This window comes from Bubalus kerabau, chromosome 2 (genome assembly GCF_029407905.1).
Source record: "Bubalus kerabau isolate K-KA32 ecotype Philippines breed swamp buffalo chromosome 2, PCC_UOA_SB_1v2, whole genome shotgun sequence".
Taxonomy (NCBI): Eukaryota; Metazoa; Chordata; class Mammalia; order Artiodactyla; family Bovidae; genus Bubalus; species Bubalus kerabau.
In genome coordinates, this window is record NC_073625.1 from 68,867,355 (window position 1) to 68,888,089 (window position 20,735).

A 20,735-nucleotide genomic window follows, 5' to 3' on the forward strand; every position below is an offset into this window, starting at 1 on the left:
ATGGATCAAACGCAGATCTCCTGCATTGTAAGCAGATTCTTTACCATCTGAGCCACCAGGGAAGCCCAGTAGTGGCACATAGCATTATATTTTCTCTTCTTTTTCACAATCACTCTCCCTTCTGGCCAACAGTGTTCATTTATGGGATCTCTGATCTAGATGAAGGGTAGATTTTGTATCTGTGTAGTCCCAGGTGGCGCTAGTGGTAAAGAATCCACCTGCCAATGCAGTAGACTTAGAGATGTGAGTTTGATCCCTGAGTCACAAAGATCCCCTGGAGGAGGGCATGGCAACCCACTCCAGCATCTTTGACTGGAGAATCCCATGGACAGAGGACCCTGGTAGGCTACAGTCCATAGAGTCTCAAAGAATCTGAGATAAGTGAAGTGACTTTGCATGCATGCATGCATAGAAGTAGTATTGTGTACTCATCAAGGCATCAGGCATAAAATCTCAGTTTTACCACTTACTAGTTATGTGACCTTATGCAATTTAACTGCTTTGTTCCTCAGTTTATTCATCTGTACATTGAAGATGATTATAACAATATAAACCTCACAAGATTGTTGAGAGGATTAAATGAATTACTACATATAAAGCATTTGAAACTATGCCTGATAATCCATGAGTATTCTGCCATTATTATTCTGATAATGTGTTAATCAAGAAATTAGAAAAAACAATAGCAGCTTGCTTTAACCTACTGGGCTCAGACTAGCTACAGTTACTAACATTTTCTTTGTGGTGTTGTCTATTCAATAATTTAGGAGACTTCTTCATGTGATTTTTCTCCACATGTTTGTAATCAGGTATAGAGGCAGCATGGAAGAACTCATGGGTTGCAGGCCTCCTTCACAGGGAGATGGTTTGTTATCCAGCACAAAAAACTCCTCCTTGTTTTCAGAACAGAGCTGAAAGCTGGCTACATATTTTTTCATCTCTCTGGTGACTTTCAATGCACTGCAAAATTAACCCACTTTATAAGCATCATAAGCATCCTCTTTGCTAGATGCCTTTTAGAATTTTTTTAAAGGAACTTCTGTGAATTTCCATGTCTTTTTTTGAACATCTGTGGGACCTTTATTGAAGCCTAAAAGGCTAAGAAATGTCCAGACATAGGGTCATTCAGTTTGGATGCAGCAATCTTGGAATAATGGTATTTTGATATTAAAATCATTTTAATTATGCAAGTGAATTAGCTTTATTCTTGCAAGAGAATGAGTTGAAATAAAAGAAATTGGGTTAGCTTATTTTAATAAGAAGTTATGGCACCCCACTCCAGTACTCTTGCCTGGAAAATCCCATGGACGGAGGCGCCTGGTAGGCTGCAGTCCATGAGGTCGCTAAGAGTCGGACACGACTGAGCGACTTCACTTTCACTTTTCACTTTCATGCATTGGAGAAGGAAATGGCAACCCACTCCAGTGTTCTTGCCTTGAGAATCCCAGGGACGGGGGAGCCTAGTGGGCTGCCGTCTATGGGGTCGTACAGAGCCGGACACGACTGAAGTGACTTAGAAGTATATGTATGTATACAACTATGTGTGTATCATATTTATGTTCGACTCCTGCCTCAATATCGGAATTCTATGTAACCGTTAATGAATAATTAATCTAACAAGAAATAACATCAGTAAGTACCTTCATTGGTTTGGAGATTTTATAAAGGCTGGCTCATTTAATCTTCAAAATTAGAAAAATCATGAAATCCAACAGGACCCTCCTGCTGAGAGCAGTAGTCATTGATTATTGCTTTTGAGAGAAGAACCAGTTGCAATACCTTTTTGACTCTAAAAGAGTGTATGGTACATAATAGATGCTCAATTAATGTTTGTTAAATCAACTGTGGATATATGAATGAATGAATTATATTATTTTAAGGAATATATGGGAGCGATGAAAATGCCTAGCGTTTAACCAAGGCAAACACTGTATGTGTGACCCTAGACAAGTCAGTTTACCATCTGGGACCTCAATTTATTCATCTGCAAATCAAAGGTCAGATCTCATCAACTCTTCAGTCTTAAAAACTCACCATGGGATTTACACCATCATTTACTGTCAATCAATATTCTCTGTACAGAAATACTTTTCACATTTCCATTAGCTTGGCAACAACAAGTCCTGACATATTCACTTCATTTTTCCTTTTGACTTTGTGATTTGAAAGTAAGATTTAAAAACCAATAATGCAAGAAACATGCACATATTAGATTCAACCCCAAAGGACAGTCTCAACCCCACAGTATGAGACTAGATAGATGGCAGTTGGTATCCAAAATTTCTGTATTCTTTTAAAAGGCATCTTCTCTTTTTTCATTTCAGATTGTTTTTAAATTTTCCCTAATTTGATCTAGTTTCATAGTTATGTGAAAGCGCTTTGCTCCTAGAGCTTACCCTCTTCTACTTGAAAAATAACACAGCTTGGACATACTTTTTTAGTTTCTACCAGCCCATTCATAATAATTTGTCTACATTTCATTTTTTTATTTTCCTAAAAATTGCCAGGGGTAAAAATTAAATTAAGCTACAAATTCCCTAATGAATGAAAGATAAGACTAATGATTAGTACTTGACTGAAGGGATAATAAAGGCTAATAGGAGCATGCTTTACCTGGTATTTATGGCAAGTGTCAAATTAATGGAGTAGACAGAATGACTTCATTGACTCTCTGAAGTGGTATTTTCCTTTTGTAGTTCAGAGTATCACACACACACAGACACACACACAGATATAGTTCTGAAAATAAAGCTGTGTGTAGTGCCTCTAGACTTGCCCCTCCAGGAGTAAAGCCCCTAGGGTCTGAACTCCAAAGCACGTGACAGTCAGCTTACGTAAGCACACTGTTTGGTACAAGCAGTACTAAGAATTGCTTAACCGGTTCAGTAGTCATTTATTACTAAGCAACACCCAGGGAACAGACGTCTTCTGCTAAGTTAGGTGTGCCCTGTTTGAGTAATCCTTTTCCTTCATATCATCACACTTGAAAGCACATTTCGTGTGCTTCGCTCTCCTACTCTCTTGTAGGACGCAGGTTCGCTAAGAAGCACCACATTAGCTCTTTCATTTTGGTAGAGATTCCAAAGAAATTCCAGCTCAAAATCTTTTTCAAAGTAGTCAGTAAAAGAAAACTCTTTAGTAAAAGATCCCCAAACCTAAGCTGATTCATTACAAGCAAAAATTGGATGACCTGGATTCCAGTAAAACAGAATAAAGGTGACAGTCTCTAGACAATATTTGTTTTAAAAATTACCAGTATCCAAGTATGGTTACATGAAATTTTTTCAATCTTGGTCCAGATACCTCTAAACCTCATCTCTTAATGTAACTGTGTCCCTTTCACCACATCAGTAGCCATGTATATTTAACCAGCTTTGTGTAGGATTGAAATCTGATTATATTAACTTAGCCAAGGCTTCACCCAGGTGAAGCAGGAGACTCTGCTTTGAATAATATGCCCTCTTCCCCCAATTTAAACACTTGGAGCTCAGTTGCACACAAGTTTTGTGTCATCTGGAATTAATCTCTTTGGTAGCAAAAAAACAGTGAATTATTGATACAATAAGTGGATTCAAAAAGAATACGTTTCAAGTGATAACAAATACGAAAGATATTTAACATTTCTTATCTTTCTTGTTTCAAATCCATCTTTGGTATTGGTTAACTCTAAACCAGACACCATTTCTCAACATACTCAAAAGAGACAGAATTATTCTGAAGAGAACAAGATTTGCGATCTGAAGAGATTTATCTACACTCATATATACAAATTAATGTGACTCTGGGACAATGGATTCAGATTTTTGAGACACAATTGACCCAAACTGCATGCTTATGGGGATGGGAAGTTTGGTCCTTCCTAGCTAAATTCCAAATATATATGATAGGAATATATCATATATATGATGGCCACACAAAGATGGGTGGCCATCCCCTTTCCTGATGACCCTCACAAAGCTGGTGTGTCTGCTGATTGTGAGGGAGAAGACATAATGAGCTTCTGAGCTGAGGGTCAGAGGCATTTAGACCAAGACTGAATTTCATAAAAAGACCATGGATAGAGATTGGTTACTTTTAGGACACATGATAACAAAGCATAGAGAATCAAAGGAGTGATCAATCTGACCACTAACTCCTCAAGTTTCTGTTGCTATTCCAACTCACATCAGGGCTTGGTTTATGACTCCCTCATCTTTACTTCTGGCCCAGCTCTCTTCTACAAGACTGTCCTCTGGGTGATCCATAGGCATCTTAATTTGGCAAAAGTAGTTCAAGTTTGGGGACTGACTGTTTCAGCAGATGGGTTTTCAGTTCTACTCAACAACTTGAAATAGGTAATTCAAATTGTCCTTGAAGTTAAATCTTGATAAAAACATAATAAGGGTTTGAGGAAGGGCCCCCTCAGTTACTATGTAGGGGAAAGCTTATCCTGGATTTTACAGTACTCAGGCTCTCAAGCATTGCAATAATAAAACCAATTGTGAGTAAAATCTGCAAAAAACACTATGCCGTATACTTGAAACAAATGTCATACTATAAATCAAGCACACTTTAATTTTTAAAAAAAGTACTTTCTTTCTTCTGATTTTTGTTCACCACTCCTTTCAGCCTTAGCTTCTATGTTTTTCTCCTTATATGGAATATTGGTCCCCAAATTCTTTACTATAAAAATTCCTACCACACCAAAAAAATTATTCAGAACATGATCTGCTGCCTATCATATAACATGCATTCAAAAAACACTTTGGACACCAAATACATAAATGGTTTTAGGATGAAGGACTGGATAAATGATAAAGAGAAAATCTGAAGAGAGTTCTTCAAGGTGCCTAGAAGCAGTTTAAGCCCTTTCAAAGATGGATGGTGAAAGACATGTTGACATTGTCTTCTGCCAGGGTGTAAAGGATATAACATCAGCTTCTCTGAAGAAAAAGGCTGGATGAATCACAGGTGTATTTCAGCACACTTGGGGTTTTGTGGTAAGCTACTGTCCATCTTTCTCAAAAGAAGAGAATGTAATTAACATACTCGTATATATCTTTCCTTGTGGTCTTGAAGGGTTGATGGAGGATATAAAGTTGAGGTTACAAGGATTTAACTACAGATTTTTGTTTTAAGGATTTGCTTGTTAACTTTCAATGGTTTACAATAAGGTAAACATGTATCAAAGTTACAAATAGAGAAAAAAGTAAAAACCAGAACCATGATTATACTAAATATATTTAAAAATACAGTCATTTTAGTAGGAAAAGGCAAAGTGAACTCCATTTGGATTATACTCAAAGATAAACTATCCTTGAATTATCTTTTTTTATTTCTTACAGTATTATTTTATTTTACTTTTTATTTTATTTTACAGGAAGTTTCTAATTTTGAGAATGGGAAAACAAAAAGAAAGTAAGTCAAATTTACTTTGAAAACTTTATGTTCTCTTAGTTCTATAATGTTGAATGGAATATTTTAGTGGGTTTCCTGTCAAAGTGCTTTTTAAAAATCGTCACTTACCAATCTAGGTATGTATACTTTACTCTGCTACCATTTATATTTATGCTGATGCATAGGAAACTGGTGTTGTGACATTGCTGTAGACAAGGATGCAAAAATTAAATTTTCAGAAGAAGAAACGTGTCTAAACTAGGTTCAGATTAAAGTGGAAGCCTACTCGAAAACATGTTTCTATTGGTGACCTATTAATCTTCTGGAGTTCTTCTAATCCAAATAAAAATGTGTTTGCAAAGAGATTTGGGTTATTTAGGTCAGGCTTGGCTTTATATTCAGCACATCAAGCTGCCAGAGGATGCGACACACACGTTGCATAAGGTAATTGGATTTTTAACTAATAAGCAGGAAATACATAGCAGCAGGAAGTTGGTTTATGTGGAAATTTCCAGATTGGTTGCTGATGATACAGAAGAACAACTTCCTTGCACCCCGGAATGGTCTGAGACTAAATTGTCAATATGTGAACTTCTTCTGGATGTAGTCTTTTTCGACAGCTCTTACCAGCCCCCAAACCTCCCTTTGCCCCCACCTCCACCCACAAAGCACTTTGTGCTTTCATAGTCTTTCCTCCCTTTCTTGCTAAAAGCTTTCTCCCAGTAAGGATATAAAATGCATCCATAGTAAGTAGGTAATTGCATGATTAACAGCTTAGAGCACCTGCCAGGGTAGTTGTATTTTAGCCATAGTTAGCTACTTAAACTACATCAGTGGCATTTTAAGCATGAGTAGGAATAAAGAAGGGTTTTTTTAATCAGGACTCTATCAGTCTTAAAAGTCGCCCCTCCTATGTAACTGTTTATTCTATCCACGGATAAGGAACTCGCTAATCCCAAATCAAATACTTACACAAAATTGCAGCTTTTGGTTTATGATGCTTCTACAGATTAGATGATACCCAAACATGGAGGGGCAGAGGCAGGATAAATGAGAGGGAAAGCACCTGATGACGACTAAACTAGGATTTTTCAAACATAAGCCAAATCAATTAACATGCTTTGCAAATTCCTACCAGTTAAACTTGAAAACTTTATTCAGTCCCTCAATTCTTTTGCCCATCACTCCCCTAAAAAGAATAATCCCTTTTGTCATTATGCACCTACTTCACTTTATAATATTATACGTAGCTTTTTTCAGAACACTTGCTACTTCCCAAGAGATGTCCTGAATAAGTATTTTGCAGTAAAAAATTAAAACAAAACAAAATAAAATGGTTAAGAAAAAAGAAACACTCTATATGGAAGAGTTTGCTTACAAACCTGAGCTTAAAAAAGGTGAATAATGGAAAACACCCCAGTTATAACAAAATTGTTTATACATACACAATATGCTTATGTTCACCGAAGGTGTAAATTGACTAACACAATCAAGTATCAATTTATAGTCAATCTTATTTCATTTCTACCCACCTGACTCACCATTCCCACCACCCACACTAGGGTTTTTATAAAGCATTTCTTAGACATACAATTTCATGTTCCACTATATCATTAAAAAAAAACAAGAATTGTTTTTAAAAGCATAACCACAACATCACATTTAGAAAAAAACATAACTACTGCACTGGAACAAAATAAGAAAAATAATCAAATATCACCAAGTCTAGAGTCAGTGTTAAAATGTGTCTGGTAGCCTCAAGTGCTTTTTTAAATAGTAGCTGGTTTATTTGAATCGTGATCCAAAGAAGACTCATGCATTGCATTTTGTTCATGTTTCTCAATTTCTAGGTCTCTCCTCCCATTTATTTGTTGAAAAAACTGAATTGTTCTTTCTGAGGAATTTTTTATAGTTTTGAATTTTACTGATTGCATCATGTGTGTGTGTGTGTGTGTGTGTTTTAAACACATGTTCTCTGTTCTGTTTACTGTAAATTTTTAGTTAGATCTCCAGGCTTGATAAGATTAAAGTTTCATAAGGCTTGATAAGATCCAAGTTATTTCTGTCTATGTATTTATTTTTAAAGTAGGTCATCAGTGACTTTATACTTCCTGTTGCATTACATGGGAAGCTCATATATGGGCTTGTCTCTATTTTTATGACTGTAAAGTTGCTTATTGGGTTCAGATGGTATCAGACTGATCCATCCAGCACAAGTTGCCCATCAGCCTTTCAATTAAAAACTTTAATTAGAATCAACGATTATTGCACACATTTATTGTTTTATTGGGCTTTCCTGGTGTCTCAGAGGGTAAAGTGTCTGCCTGCAATGCAGGAGACCTGAGTTCGGTCCCTGGGTCAGGAAGGTCCCTGGAGAAGGAAATGGCAACCTGCTCCAGTAACCTTGCTTGGAAAATCCCACGGACAGAGGAGTTTAGTAGGCTACAGTCCATGGGGTTGCAAAGAGTTGGACATGACTGAGTGACTTCATTTTTCATTGTTTTATTAGGGATTGTACAGTGGTTGTATTCAAATTGCAGTATTTTTCTGTATTTATTGAATATAGTTATTTTTAGAAGAACTATTTGATTATTTTGAGGTATACTCATATAGAATGGCCCACTGTTTTCTTTTTGCAGGGTTGGGAGTGCTGAGATTTGTGAATGTTTCTTTATATTGCATGAAAATTTCCAATCCAAGATTATACTTTGATTAACTACACTTTGTCATCTAGGCTCAGGAAAATTCAGGTCCAAAGGCAAAACTTACTTAGAGGTAGAATTTATTTCTGCTCACCATGGCTTTACACTCATGTCTAAGTGATCTAATTTCTATTTCACTTAAAACATAATTTATTAAATCTAGACTTAAATATCTGTTTCTTTTATTCTTCTAGGTCAATCCGGAGATCTATGTCTGAAAGTAAAGTATTTGGTTAGTAATTCATAAGATTACTCATGCACATGATACATTCTATTTCTCTAACAGTGACTTTCTTCTGTTAATGCCATAAAGTAACTGAAATTGATGAATGAAAGATAAATTGATTTGTCTTTGAATTATATAGAAGAGATTTAAAAAAGAAATGTAGTTTTATTCTAATTTTAAATGGCTATGACAAATAACAATAGAATGGGAAAGACTAGAGATCGCTTCAAGAAAAATAGTGATACCAAGGGAACATTTCATGACAAGGTGGGCACAATAAAGGACAAAAACAGTATGGACCTAACAGAAGCAGAAAATAATAAGAAGTGGCAAGAATACAAAGAAGAACTATACAAAAAAAAAAATTAATGACCCAGATATTCACAATGGTGTGATCACTCACCCAGAGCCAGACATCCTGGAATGTGAAGGCAAGTGGGCCTTAGGAAGCATCACTATGAACAAAGCTAGTGGAGGGAATGGAATCCCAGTTGAACTATTTCAAATTCTAAAAGATGATGCTGTGAAAGTGTTGCACTCAATATGCTAGCAAATTTGGAAAAATCAGCAGTGGCCACAGGACTGGAAAAGGACAGTTTTCATTACAATCCCAAAAAGGCAATGTCAAAGAATGTTCAAACTACCACACAATTACACTCATCTCACATGCTAGCAAAGTAATGTTCAAAATTCTCCAAGCTAGGCTTCAACAGTACATGAACCGAGAAATTCCAGATGTTCAAACTGGATTTAGAAAAGGCAGAGGAACCATAAATCAAATTGCCAACATCCGTTGGATCATAGAAAAGGCAAGAAATTTCCATAAAAGTATCTACTTCTGCTTTATTGAATACACCAAAGCCTTTGACTGTATGGATCACAACAAACTGGGAAATTTTTCAAGAGATAGGAATCAGTTTAGTTCAGTCTCTCAGTTGTGTTCGACTCTTTGTGACCCCATGAACTGCAGCACGCCAGGCCTCCCTGTCCATCACCAACTCCTGGAGTTCACTCAAACTCATGTCCATCAAGTCAGTGATGTCATCCAGCCATCTCATCCTCTGTCGTCCCCTTATTCTCCTGCCACCAATCCCTCCCAGCATCAGAGTCTTTTCCAATGAGTCAACTATTAGCATGAGGTGGCCAAAGTATTGGAGTTTCAGCTTTAGCATCAGTCCTTCCAAAGAACACCCAGGACTGATCCCCTTTACAATGGACTGGTTGGATCTCCTTGCAGTCCAAGGGACTCTCAAGAGTCTTCTCCAACACCACAGTTCAAAAGCATCAATTCTTCGGCGCTCAGCCTTCTTCACAGTCCAACTCTCACATTCATACATGACCAACGGAAAAACCATAGCCTTAACTAGATGGACCTTTGTTGGCAAAGTAATATCTCTGCTTTTGAATATGCTATCTAGGTTGGTCATAACTTTCCTTCCAAGGAGTGTCTTTTAATTTCATGGCTGCAGTCACCATCTGCAGTGATTTTGGAGCCCCAAAAAATAAAGTCTGACACTGTTTCCACTGTTTCTCCATCTATTTCCCATGAAGTGATGGGACCGGATGCCATGATCTTAGTTTTCTGAATGTTGAGCTTTAAGCCAACTTTTTCACTCTCCTCTTTCACTTTCATCAAGAGGCTTATTAGTTCCTCTTCACTTTCTGCCATAAGGGTGGTGTCATCTGCATATCTGAGGTTATTGATATTTCTCCCGGCAATCTTGATTCCAGCTTGTGCTTCCTCCAGCCCAGAGTTTCTCATGATGTACTCTGCATAGAACTTAAATAAGCAGGGCGACAATATACAGCCTTGACATACTCCTTTTCCTATTTGGAACCAGTCTGTTGTTCCATGTCCAGTTCTAACTGTTGCTTCCTGACCTGCATACAGGTTTCTCAAGAGGCAGGTCAGGTGGTCTCGTATTCTCATCTCTTTCAGAATTTTCCACAGTTTATTGTGATCCACACAGTCAAAGGCTTTGGCATAGTCAATAAAGCAGAAATAGATGTTTTTCTGGAACTCTCTTGCTTTTTCCATGATCCAGCCAATGTTGGCAATTTGATCTCTGGTTCCTCTGCCTTTTCTAAAACCAGCTTGAACATCTGGAAGTTCACAGTTCATGTATTGCTGAAGCCTGACTTGGAGCATTTTGAGCATTACTTTACTAGTGTGTGAGATGAGTGCAATTGTGTGGTAGTTTGAGCATTCTTTCACATTGCCTTTCTTTGGAATTGGAATGAAAACTGACCTTTTCCAATCCTGTGGCCACTGCTGAGTTTTCCAAACTTGCTGGCATATTGAGTGCAGCACTTTCACAGCATCGATTTGAAATAGCTACACTGGAATTCCATCACCTCCACTAGCTTTGTTCGTAGTGATGCTTTCTAAGGCTCACTTTACTTCACATTTCAGGATGTCTGGCTCTAGGTGAGTGATCACACCATCATGTTTATCTTGGTCATGAAGATCTTTTTTGTACAGTTCTTCTGTGTATTCTTGCCACCTCTTCTTAAAATCTTTTGCTTCTGTTAGGTCCATATAATTTCTGTCCTTTATCGAGCCCATCTTTGCATGAAATGTTCCCTTGGTATCTCTAATTTTCTTGAAGAGACCTCTAGTCTTTCCTATTCTATTGTTTCCCTCTATTACTTTGCATTGATTGCTGAGGAAGGCTTTTTTATCTCTCCTTGCTATTCTTTGGAACTCTACATCCAGATGCTTATATCTTTCCTTTTCTCCTTTGCTTTTTGCTTCTCTTCTTTTCACAGCTATTTGTAAGGCCTCCCCAGACAGCCATTTTGCTTTTTTTGCATTTCCTTTCCATGGGGATGGTCTTGATCCCTGTCTCCTGTACAATGTCATGAACCTCCATCCATAGTTCATCAGGCACTCTATCTATCAGATCTAGGCCCTTAAATCTATTTCTCACTTCCACTGTATAATCATAAGGGGTTTTATTTAGGTCATACCTGAATGGTCTAGTGGTTTTCCCTACTTTCTTCAATTTCAGTCTGAATTTGGCAATAAGGAGTTCCTGATCTGAGCCACAGTCAACTCCTGGTCTTGTTTTTGCTGACTGTATAGAGCTTCTCCATCTTACCTGCCTCCTGAAAAATCTCTATGAAGGTCAAGAAGCAAGAGTAAAACCAGACATGGAAGAATGGACTGGTTACAAACTGGGAAAAGAGTATTTCAAGACTGTGTGTTGTCACCCTGCTTATGTAATTTATATGCAGTGTACATCATGTGAATGTACGCTGGGCTGGATGAAGCACAGGCTGGAATCAAGATTGCAGGGAGAAATATCAGTAACCTCAAATATGCACATGACACCACCCTAATGGCAGAAAACGAAGAGGAACTGAACAGCCTCTTGATGAAAGTGAAAAAAGAGAGTGAACATGCTGGCTTGAAACCTCAATACTCAAAAAACTAAGATCATGGCATCCAGTCCCATCACTTCATGCCAAATAGATGGGGAAACAATGGCAACAGTGAGAGACTTTATTTTCTTGGGCTTCAAAATCACTGCAGATGCTGACTGCAGCCATGAAACTAAAAGACGTTTGTTCCTTGAAAGAAAAGCTATGACCAACCTAGACAGCATATTAAAAAGCAGAGACATTACTTTGCCAACAAAGGCTTGTCTAGTCAAATCTATGGTTTTCCCAGTAGTCATATATGGATGTGAGAGTTGGACCATAAAGAAAGCTGAGCACAAAAGAAATGATGCTTTTGAACTCTGGTGTTGGAGAAGACTCTTGAGAGTCCCTTGGGCTGCAAGGAGATCAAAGCCATCAATCTTAAAGGAAATCTGTCCTGAATATTCATTGGATGGATTGATGCTGAACCTGGAACTCTAATACTTTGGCCACCTGATGCAAAGAACTGACCCATTGGAAAAGTCTCTGATGCTAGGAAAGATTGAAGGCAGGAGGAGAAGGGGATAACAGAGGATGAGATGGTTGGATGGCATCACTGACTTGATGGACATGAATCTGAGAAAGCTCTGGGAGCTGGTGATGACAGGGAAGCCTGGCGTTCTGCAGTCCATGGGGCCGCAAAGAGTTGGACACAACTGAGCAACTGATCTGAACTGAAGACAAATAAACTATTGGCTTATTCAGAATAATTTCCTTTTATATTAAAAAAAAAAAAAAAAAAACCTTTTATTGGCTGATTACGTTCCAGTTTCCCAACTTTAGCTTGGAGGGCCCATAGTCAAGGTGATCTCTTAGCTATATTTTCATAGCTAGGAATTTAGGAATGAAATAAACAATGGTTGAATTATAAAAGACTTATCATAGCATCTCAAGTACCAGCAATTTTCTTCAGTTTTTGTGGCTATAGTATACATAGTAATAACAGAAGCAATTGGTTTGTATATTTTAATTCTAGTGCATGCTAAGTCGCTTCAGGCTCGTCCAATTCTTTGCAACCCTGTGGACTGTAGTCCGCCAGGCTCCTATGTCCAGTGGATTCTCCAGGCAAGAATACTGCAGTGGGTTGCCAGGCCCTCATCCAGGTGATCTTCTCAACCCAGGGATCGAACCTGAGTCTCCTGGGACTCCTGCATTGCAGGCAGATTCTGAAGTAAAAATATAATTATTTTTAGAAAGTTAATAGATGATGCTTCTCTTTGCCATTTAGATGATAGGGGGTCACTAGTTATAAAACATTTGTAGTGACAAGACAACTGGATTATTCACTCAATAACTCATTTTTTTATGGAGTTTTTCAGAGTGGTGGGCACACTTTCTCCCCAGCAGGGCTTAGGAGTTGGATCCTCAAACTCCAGTTTTCCTCTTTTGAAAGCCAGTTTCCTGGATAGGGTATGAAAAGTGCTCAGACCAAAGTGGTGATCATCTATGGACGCATCTACTAAGGGCATCTGCATTTTAATAGGGTCTGATCTTCCACCAGTGGTAATATCCACAGGAGCTGAGTTCTATCTCATTTGTCAAGGCCCTGTGAGCAGTAGTTGCTAAATATTTTGAATGTCAGCTCTGATTTGAATAGTGTATGGCCTGAAATAAAAGGAAGCAAGCCAACTTTTGTTTTCCATTTATATATGCCATTTTCATAGTGTTTGCAGTTTGTGCACACAAGGCTCTATAACATAATTTTTGATGATCCCTGCCTTCTCTGTAGTCAAATATCAAAGGAAATAGTGACTTTAAAAACAGCACAGCAAGAGAACTGACTTGTGGACACAGCACAGGGGATGGAGAGGGTGGGAAGAATTGGGAGAGTAGCATTGACCTATCTGTATATACTGTCACATGTAAAATAGATACCTAGTGGGAAACTGCTGTAGAATGCAGAGAGCTTAGATGGGTGGGATGGGGGTGGGGCAGTAGGGAGGTCCAAGAGGGGTAGAATATGTGTATACATATAGTTGATTCACTTCATCGTACAGCAGAAACAAGCACAACATTGTATAGCAATTACACTCTAATAAAAACCAGCCCAGTCTGCTGAGTTTGTGTAATACTTTGGTTGCATTATTTAAACTTTGCTTTATCAATGATGTGGTAAAACATGTGAGATGATTAGTCTTTGTAAGCAGGTTAGAAGGGCTTCCAGGCTTCCCTGGTAGCTCAGCTGGTAAAGAATCTGCCTGCAATGCAGGAAACCTCAGTTGGATTCCTGGGTTGGGAAGATTCCATGAAGAAAGGTTAAGCTACCCACTCTAGTATTCTTGGGCTTCCCTGGTGGCTTAGATGGTAAAGAATCCTCCTGCAAATGCAGAAAACCTGGGTTCAATCCCTGGGTTGGGAAAATCCCATGGAGAAGGGAATGGCTACCCACTCCAGCATTCTGGCTGGAGAATTCCATGGACTGCAGAGTCCATGGGGTTGCAAAGAGTCAGACACGACTGAGCGACATTCACTAGAAGGGCTTCCAGTTCTTCATTCTGGTGCAGTTCAGTTCTTTACAGCATGTTTAGACCCTGCTCCAGGTGTTGGGAGAACAAAGCTAACACTTAGAAGAAATTGATTGTTCTCCCAGTCAAGGGTCTTAGAGTTTCTTGAAATAGCTCAATGTTCTCTCGATACACTTCCTTAACCGTTTTGTTAAAAAGAATGAAGAATGTGGAGGATGGAGCTACTTTGATATATAAAAAATAAATGGTTATTAATTCAAGAAAAATACTCCAAGAATAATGTAATCAAAAGTTATCAAGAGTATTTCAGTAGCAACCTTCTACCATCTAAGTGTAGGTCCTTATTTAGTTCATAGGAAAAAAAAGGGGGGGGGCCCACAGGACATTGGTTGTATTCATGAGGGACCAGAACTCTCCAGAATGGGCCACAACGCTTTCTTAACATATAACTTACCGTGTTACCCCGCGTGCTCAATTTGTTTTGATATCGAATTTCCTACACTTACTGGACAGATGTTACTGTGACTTCTAACCAATCTTCTGCTTTACTTTAGAGGGAAAAACTGTGAATGACACAATTTGGCAGGAACCCAGCAAATCTGAGACTGACTCCCACATCAGAAGACTCTGTCAGCTGAAAGGTAATTGCTAAATTTAGTTCCCACTGACTTTGCATTTTCCCAAAGCAGTATAAAGGGCAAGTAAGAAAAATTTACATCTTTCTTCATTAAAATAAGCATTACATTATAGTCTACTTAAGAAGGAAAAACTAAAAGAATAGAATTTGTATATTATTAATAGAATGTATACTTGTGTGTGTAAGTGGACAGACATGCAGAAGGGAAGTAGAATTTAATTAAGTTCCCTGTTGAAGCAAAGAATCAGTTACAAAAAATTTGAAATCCTTTAATGTCTAAAATAATGCAAAAATATATTAAAACTCAGCACATAGAAAAACCTTATAAAAATAACATTAATATATTAACCTTTGTGATTTTTAGATTTTCTTTAAATATTTAAGAGAAATATCTTTGACTATTAATGCAAAACTATATCATTTTATTTTAAAAAAGTCTTAAGAAGAGCAAATTAGCAGCCAGGTGTAAAAAACTTTATTAATAATAAATGATTTCATAATTAAAATTACTTAACTTTGGAAAGGTTATGAATAAAACAGAAACTCTTAAGAGTTCACAAAGATGGACAAGAACATAAAAAATTAATATCCTTGGTATTTTCCTTCAGTGTTACTGGAACAATAAATAATTGCTCATATTAGTTATTGATTATTTAACTATTTGTATTTTTAAATTTAATTTGAATTTTAAATTTAATTTTAAAAGATATTTTAATATTTGGGGACAAATATTTTTATAGTTAGGAGTTACATAGTATGATTGTTCAAATTTTGCCTTTTGAGTGCTGTGAAGGAGCTCATAGATTTACAAAGTAATCATTTATGAAAATAATCATTTTCCTTTGAACTGTTTCAATTTTATCCAAGATTGAATAATGTTCTAGTGAATAGTTTTGAGCTTAATTTCAATACTTACAGATTTCTCCATTATAAATAAATAAACAAGTGAAACATTTGGGGATTATTTTAGACATTTTTTAAAAATTATAAGATAGGCAATGTTTTACTTATATTGTGTTTGATTAAATTCTGTCTTTACCTCATGAATGTTAGTGATATTCATTCACACTTAGGTTAGTTAATTAAACTTTCATCCACCCATCCATTCATTCATCCATCTCTGTAATAAGCACGTTACTTTTAGATTATTCCACATCAACCTATGAATAAAGAAGTTATAACTATATTATAGAATATTTTTGTTATAAATTTTTCCATAAACTTCAAATATTCTATTTTCTTAAACTTCCTTTCTGTAAAATGTTGTGGTGTTTGTTTTAAATTTATAGAACAGTCTTTTGGACTCTGTGGGAGAGGGAGAGGGTGGGATGATTTGGGAGAATGGCATTGAAACATGTATAATATCAAATATGAAATGAGTCGCCAGTCCAGGTTCGATGCATGATACTGGATGCTTGGGGCTGGTGCACTGGGACGACCCAGAGGGATGGTATGGGGAGGGAGAAGGGAGGAGGGTTCAGGATGGGAAACACGTGTATACCTGTGGCGGATTCATGTTGATATATGGCAAAACCAATACAATATTGTAAAGTTAAAAAATAAAATTAAATTAAAAAAAAATTAGCAGTCATAGGTAAGTAATTCTATTACAGTTATATTGACAAAGCAGCAAAAAATCTTGGCCAAAGGTGAGGTGTTTTCTGATTAGTGATCTTTTTGTCAGAAAACAAAAAGGAATGCCTTTACAGACTTTTCCACTTTGATATTTCTCAGATTCTTAAGTGCTCCTGTGTTCAATCTGTCTGTGCACGCGCGCACACACGCATTCACGAATGTGCCTAAGAAGTTTAGTTGACATTTCAGCACTACCAGCTGAGTCATAGGACATCGCCCAGCGATTAATGCTGTGCTAGAAAGAGTCAGTGGCCTGAGACCAATGCTGTTGGTGCCATTGTAAACTGAAGGGAGAAATTTAGTAGGGTAGGATGAGCCACAAGTGTGGACTTGAATTTTATGGGTGTAGTAGCTTCCTTTGGAAGGCTCAGAATATTTCTAAGCAATTAGTGCCCTACATATCAACCTATAATATTTCTTTCTCATTTTAAACACTATTTTTTGCTGTTAATTGAATAATTACTTAAGAGTGGTTTATTGGGCCTGAGGATAGGCAGTCTGTGAGGTTTACTGAGATGAAGACAGGTAGGTACATCATTGCCAATATCCACAGCCCATGATTTTATTGAACACTAAAGATGAAATTGTAAAAATCATCTTTCAATAAAACAGAAGAAAATATGTAGGGAAATTGTAAGAGTGACATTAACATAAATAATATATTAAACTCCAAGAACGAAAAAAGTTCCATATCTCTCAATTTCAATTACAAAATGATGTTTCCACATGACACAAGTTATATTAACAGCAAAAATTTAGTCCTCTAGAGTATTGGGCCTGACAAAATACACTTCCACAGGTTATATTAATATTAAGCTAAGGATTTGTGCCTGGTATTTTAATCCATAAAGATATTCACATAACCCAAAAATATGCCTGTGTTATGTTGGTTAAGACAAAAATTTATCACACTAAGTTAAGAGCTGGAAGCATTTTCAGCTGATGTGATCCATTTCCTTTTTCTAGGAATACTTTTATCTCAATCTGTATACGTGATTCTGAGACAACATCTGTAAAATACATGTGGGTTAAATTGAATGCTCAGGACGTTACAACTGAAAGATTGGCATAACTTAGCCAATTAATTAAGGGAAATTAATCTGTAATTTTTTTTTATTTTCAGCACTCTAAACAGGCAGAATATTAGTAATACTCATTTTAGTAAATTAAGATCGATTTTTAAAAAATTTAAATATATTTTGGCCTTAATTTTATGGGGGAAAAAGCCTGAAAAGAATTGACTTTTTGAAATCTATGCATTGGAATTTACCCATGATCAAATTATGATTTAAGTAAAGACATTTTTTAAGAAGAGGGCTTTCATTATTGTGTACCAGAAAGTACAAAGAACAAAAACAAAGCCAAATTTTTAAAAAAGATAAAAGAAACAAAACATATTTGCAGATTTAGAGATTTTTTTCAAACAGTGTGATGTGGTAGACTATACCATGAATGAAACAGAAAATAGGTTTTAAAAAATGGTATATTTTTGTACAGTTTATAAGAAGCTGGATACATTCAGGAAATACGGTTAGTAATGAAAGCAGAATTAACTCCACTCATACTACTGCAAAATTATTTTTAAAATGAATCCTTTTTACATATGATTTTGATGAGATTCATTATAAAAATCCCATTGGTAGAGACATTAGGACCTTCCAGTTTAACAGTGGAATTGCCATTTGCTTGAAATATTCTTTCCTGAATTGTAGTCAGTATCATTATTTGGCCAGCCTCTTCTGAGCAAGCATATAAATATTTTGGCTGAACTTCTCTGGATCTTATTAAGTCTTCTTCTTTATTGGCATGTTACCCTCATTTTCAAGATAGTAAATGTATATAGTCACAAGTGTATTTACCTTTCTATGTAATTTTCAGGAACCACAATTTGATTGAGATATTATTTCCCGAGAGCATGTGATTTAACTCAGATTAGACTGGACTATGTGAAGAATGACAGAAAGAAGCCTGATTTCACACCTGACTCTCTGTCTGTGTGCTATGTATGAATAAACTTCCAGAGCAAAGGTTTCCTGCCAAACCAGTCTCTTTTAAGGACGTCTATCTGAATTGAATGTGAACATTCTAAGATTTAGTGTTTTGTACAAAAGAATCTTGAAACCCCTTCCATTCTTTAGGAGAGTTCTTACTAGGATTAGAGTTACCTATGGTCAGAAGTCTAATTTCCGTTAGAATCACCTAGAAGCTGAGTAGCTGCTACTACTAAGTCGCTTCAGTCGTGTCCGACTCTGTGTGACCCCATAGACGGAAGCCCACCAGGCTCCCGCATCCCTGGGATTGTCCAGGCAAGAACACTGGAGTGGGTTGCCATTTCCTTCTCCAATGCATGAAAGTGAAAAGTGAAAGGGAAGTTGCTCAGTTGTGTCCGACTCTTAGCGACCCCATGGACTATAGCCTACCAGGCTCCTCCATCCATGGGATTTTCCAGGCAAGAGTACTGGAGTGGGGTGCCATTGCCTTCTCCAAAGCTGAGTAGAGATATTGCTTTTTTAACCAAATCCATTTTTTTTTCTGCATCTGCATTTGAAGGGCAGTTGGAATGTGAATGTTTATGCTGAAAGATACATTCTTAAGTATACTGTCATTTTTGACCCACTGATGTAGTCCATGCATGTGCAGATAATCTACTGCTACAAACCAACCAACCCAAACCTTAATGACATAAAGCAAAATTTCATTAGACTCAAAGATTTTGCAAGTCAGGGATTCAGTCAAACTAGCACTTCATGGAGAAGACAATGGCACCCCACTCCAGTACTTTTGCCTAGAAAATCCCATGGACGGAGGAGCCTGGTAGGCTGCAGTCCATGGGATTTCGAAGAGTCAGACACGACTGAGCGACTTCACTTTCACTTTTCACTTTCATGCATTGGAGAAGGAAATGGCAACCCACCCCAGTGTTCTTGCCTGGAGAATCCCAGGGACGGGGGAGCCTGGTGGGCTGCCGTCTATGGGGTCCCACAGAGTCGGACACGACTGAAGCGACGCAGCAGCAGCACTTCATGACATCTGAGGCTTCTTTTAGGAAGACTTAAATGACTGTTGTTGCTGTTGTTCAGTCCCTCAGTCATGTCTGACTCTTGGTGACCCCATGGACTGCAGCACACTAGGCTTCCCTGTCCTTCACGATCTCCCAGAGTTTGCTCAAACTCATGTCCATTGAGTTGATGACGCCATCCAACCATCTCATCCTCTGTCGCCCCCTTCTTCTCCTGCCCTCAATCCTTCCCAGCATCAGGGTCTTTTCCGAGGAGTTGGCTCTTCTCATTAGAAGGTCAAAGGATTGGAGTTTCAGCGCCATTCCTTCCAGTGAATATTCAGGGTTGATTTCCTTTAGAATTGACTGGTTTGATCTCCTTGCTGTCCAACGGATTCTCAAGAGTCTTCTCCAGCACTGCAATTGGAAGACATCAATTTTTCAGTGCTCAGCCTTCTTTTTGTTCCATTTCTCACATCCATACATGGCTACTTGAGGAGGACTTACATGTCTGATGGCCAGAATCATCTAGAGGTTTCTTCACTTATGTGTTGGGTGCCTGTTTGGGATAACTGCAGGTTGGGCTCAGCTGGGACTATCACCTGAGAACCAATATGTGGCCTCTCCATGTAGCTCGAGCTTCTCCCAGGCTAAAGGCTGGGTCTCAAGAGGGAGAGACATCAGAGGGAGCTTCACATATCACACAAGGAAGTGTCTGGAGTGTGAGCATCACAGAAGATCCAGGTAGAAGCTGCCAGCTTCTTCTGACCCAGACTTGGAGGTCTGCATTCTCCTCTGACAAACAGATCATTATGGCCAGTTCAAGTTAATAGGAGAATTAAATTATGTTTCTTGGTGGAGGCATGCCAAGGTCACACTGCAGAATAACATATTGTTGTGGCTGTCTTTGGAAACTGTAACTTGCATATTACCTTATTCAGTTATTGCCTTTGTTGATACTTAGGACCAAATTGCTCTTATCTTTATAATTTTTTTTTTTTTTTTGGTAGGGTAACAGTTGGGAGTTAGGGCTTCCTAGGTGGCACTAGTGGTAAAGAATACACCTGCCAGTGCAGGAGACAAAAGAGATGTCATTTCCTTCCCTGGGGCAGGAAGATCCCCTGGAGAAGGGCATGGCAACCCATTCCAGTATTCTAGCCAGGAAAATCCCAAGAACAGAGGAGCCTGGCGGCCTGCAGTCCATAGGGTCCCAAAGAGTCAGACATGACTGAAGTGACTTAGCATGCACAGATGCAACATATAGGAGATAACA

General features: G+C 37.8%; 1 protein-coding gene across 4 annotated transcripts in view; it reads left to right on the top strand.

The window, feature by feature from the left end:
- SAMSN1 (SAM domain, SH3 domain and nuclear localization signals 1) overlaps positions 1–20,735 on the top strand; it is a 174,764-nt gene that overhangs the window by 34,047 nt on the left and 119,982 nt on the right. For all 4 annotated transcript variants that reach the window (XM_055567801.1, XM_055567800.1, XM_055567802.1 and 1 more), the window contains 3 exons: positions 5,360–5,397; positions 8,273–8,310; positions 14,747–14,833. In XM_055567801.1, coding sequence (XP_055423776.1) covers positions 5,360–5,397; positions 8,273–8,310; positions 14,747–14,833 — 163 coding nt within the window. The remainder of the gene's footprint in view (positions 1–5,359; positions 5,398–8,272; positions 8,311–14,746; positions 14,834–20,735) is intronic.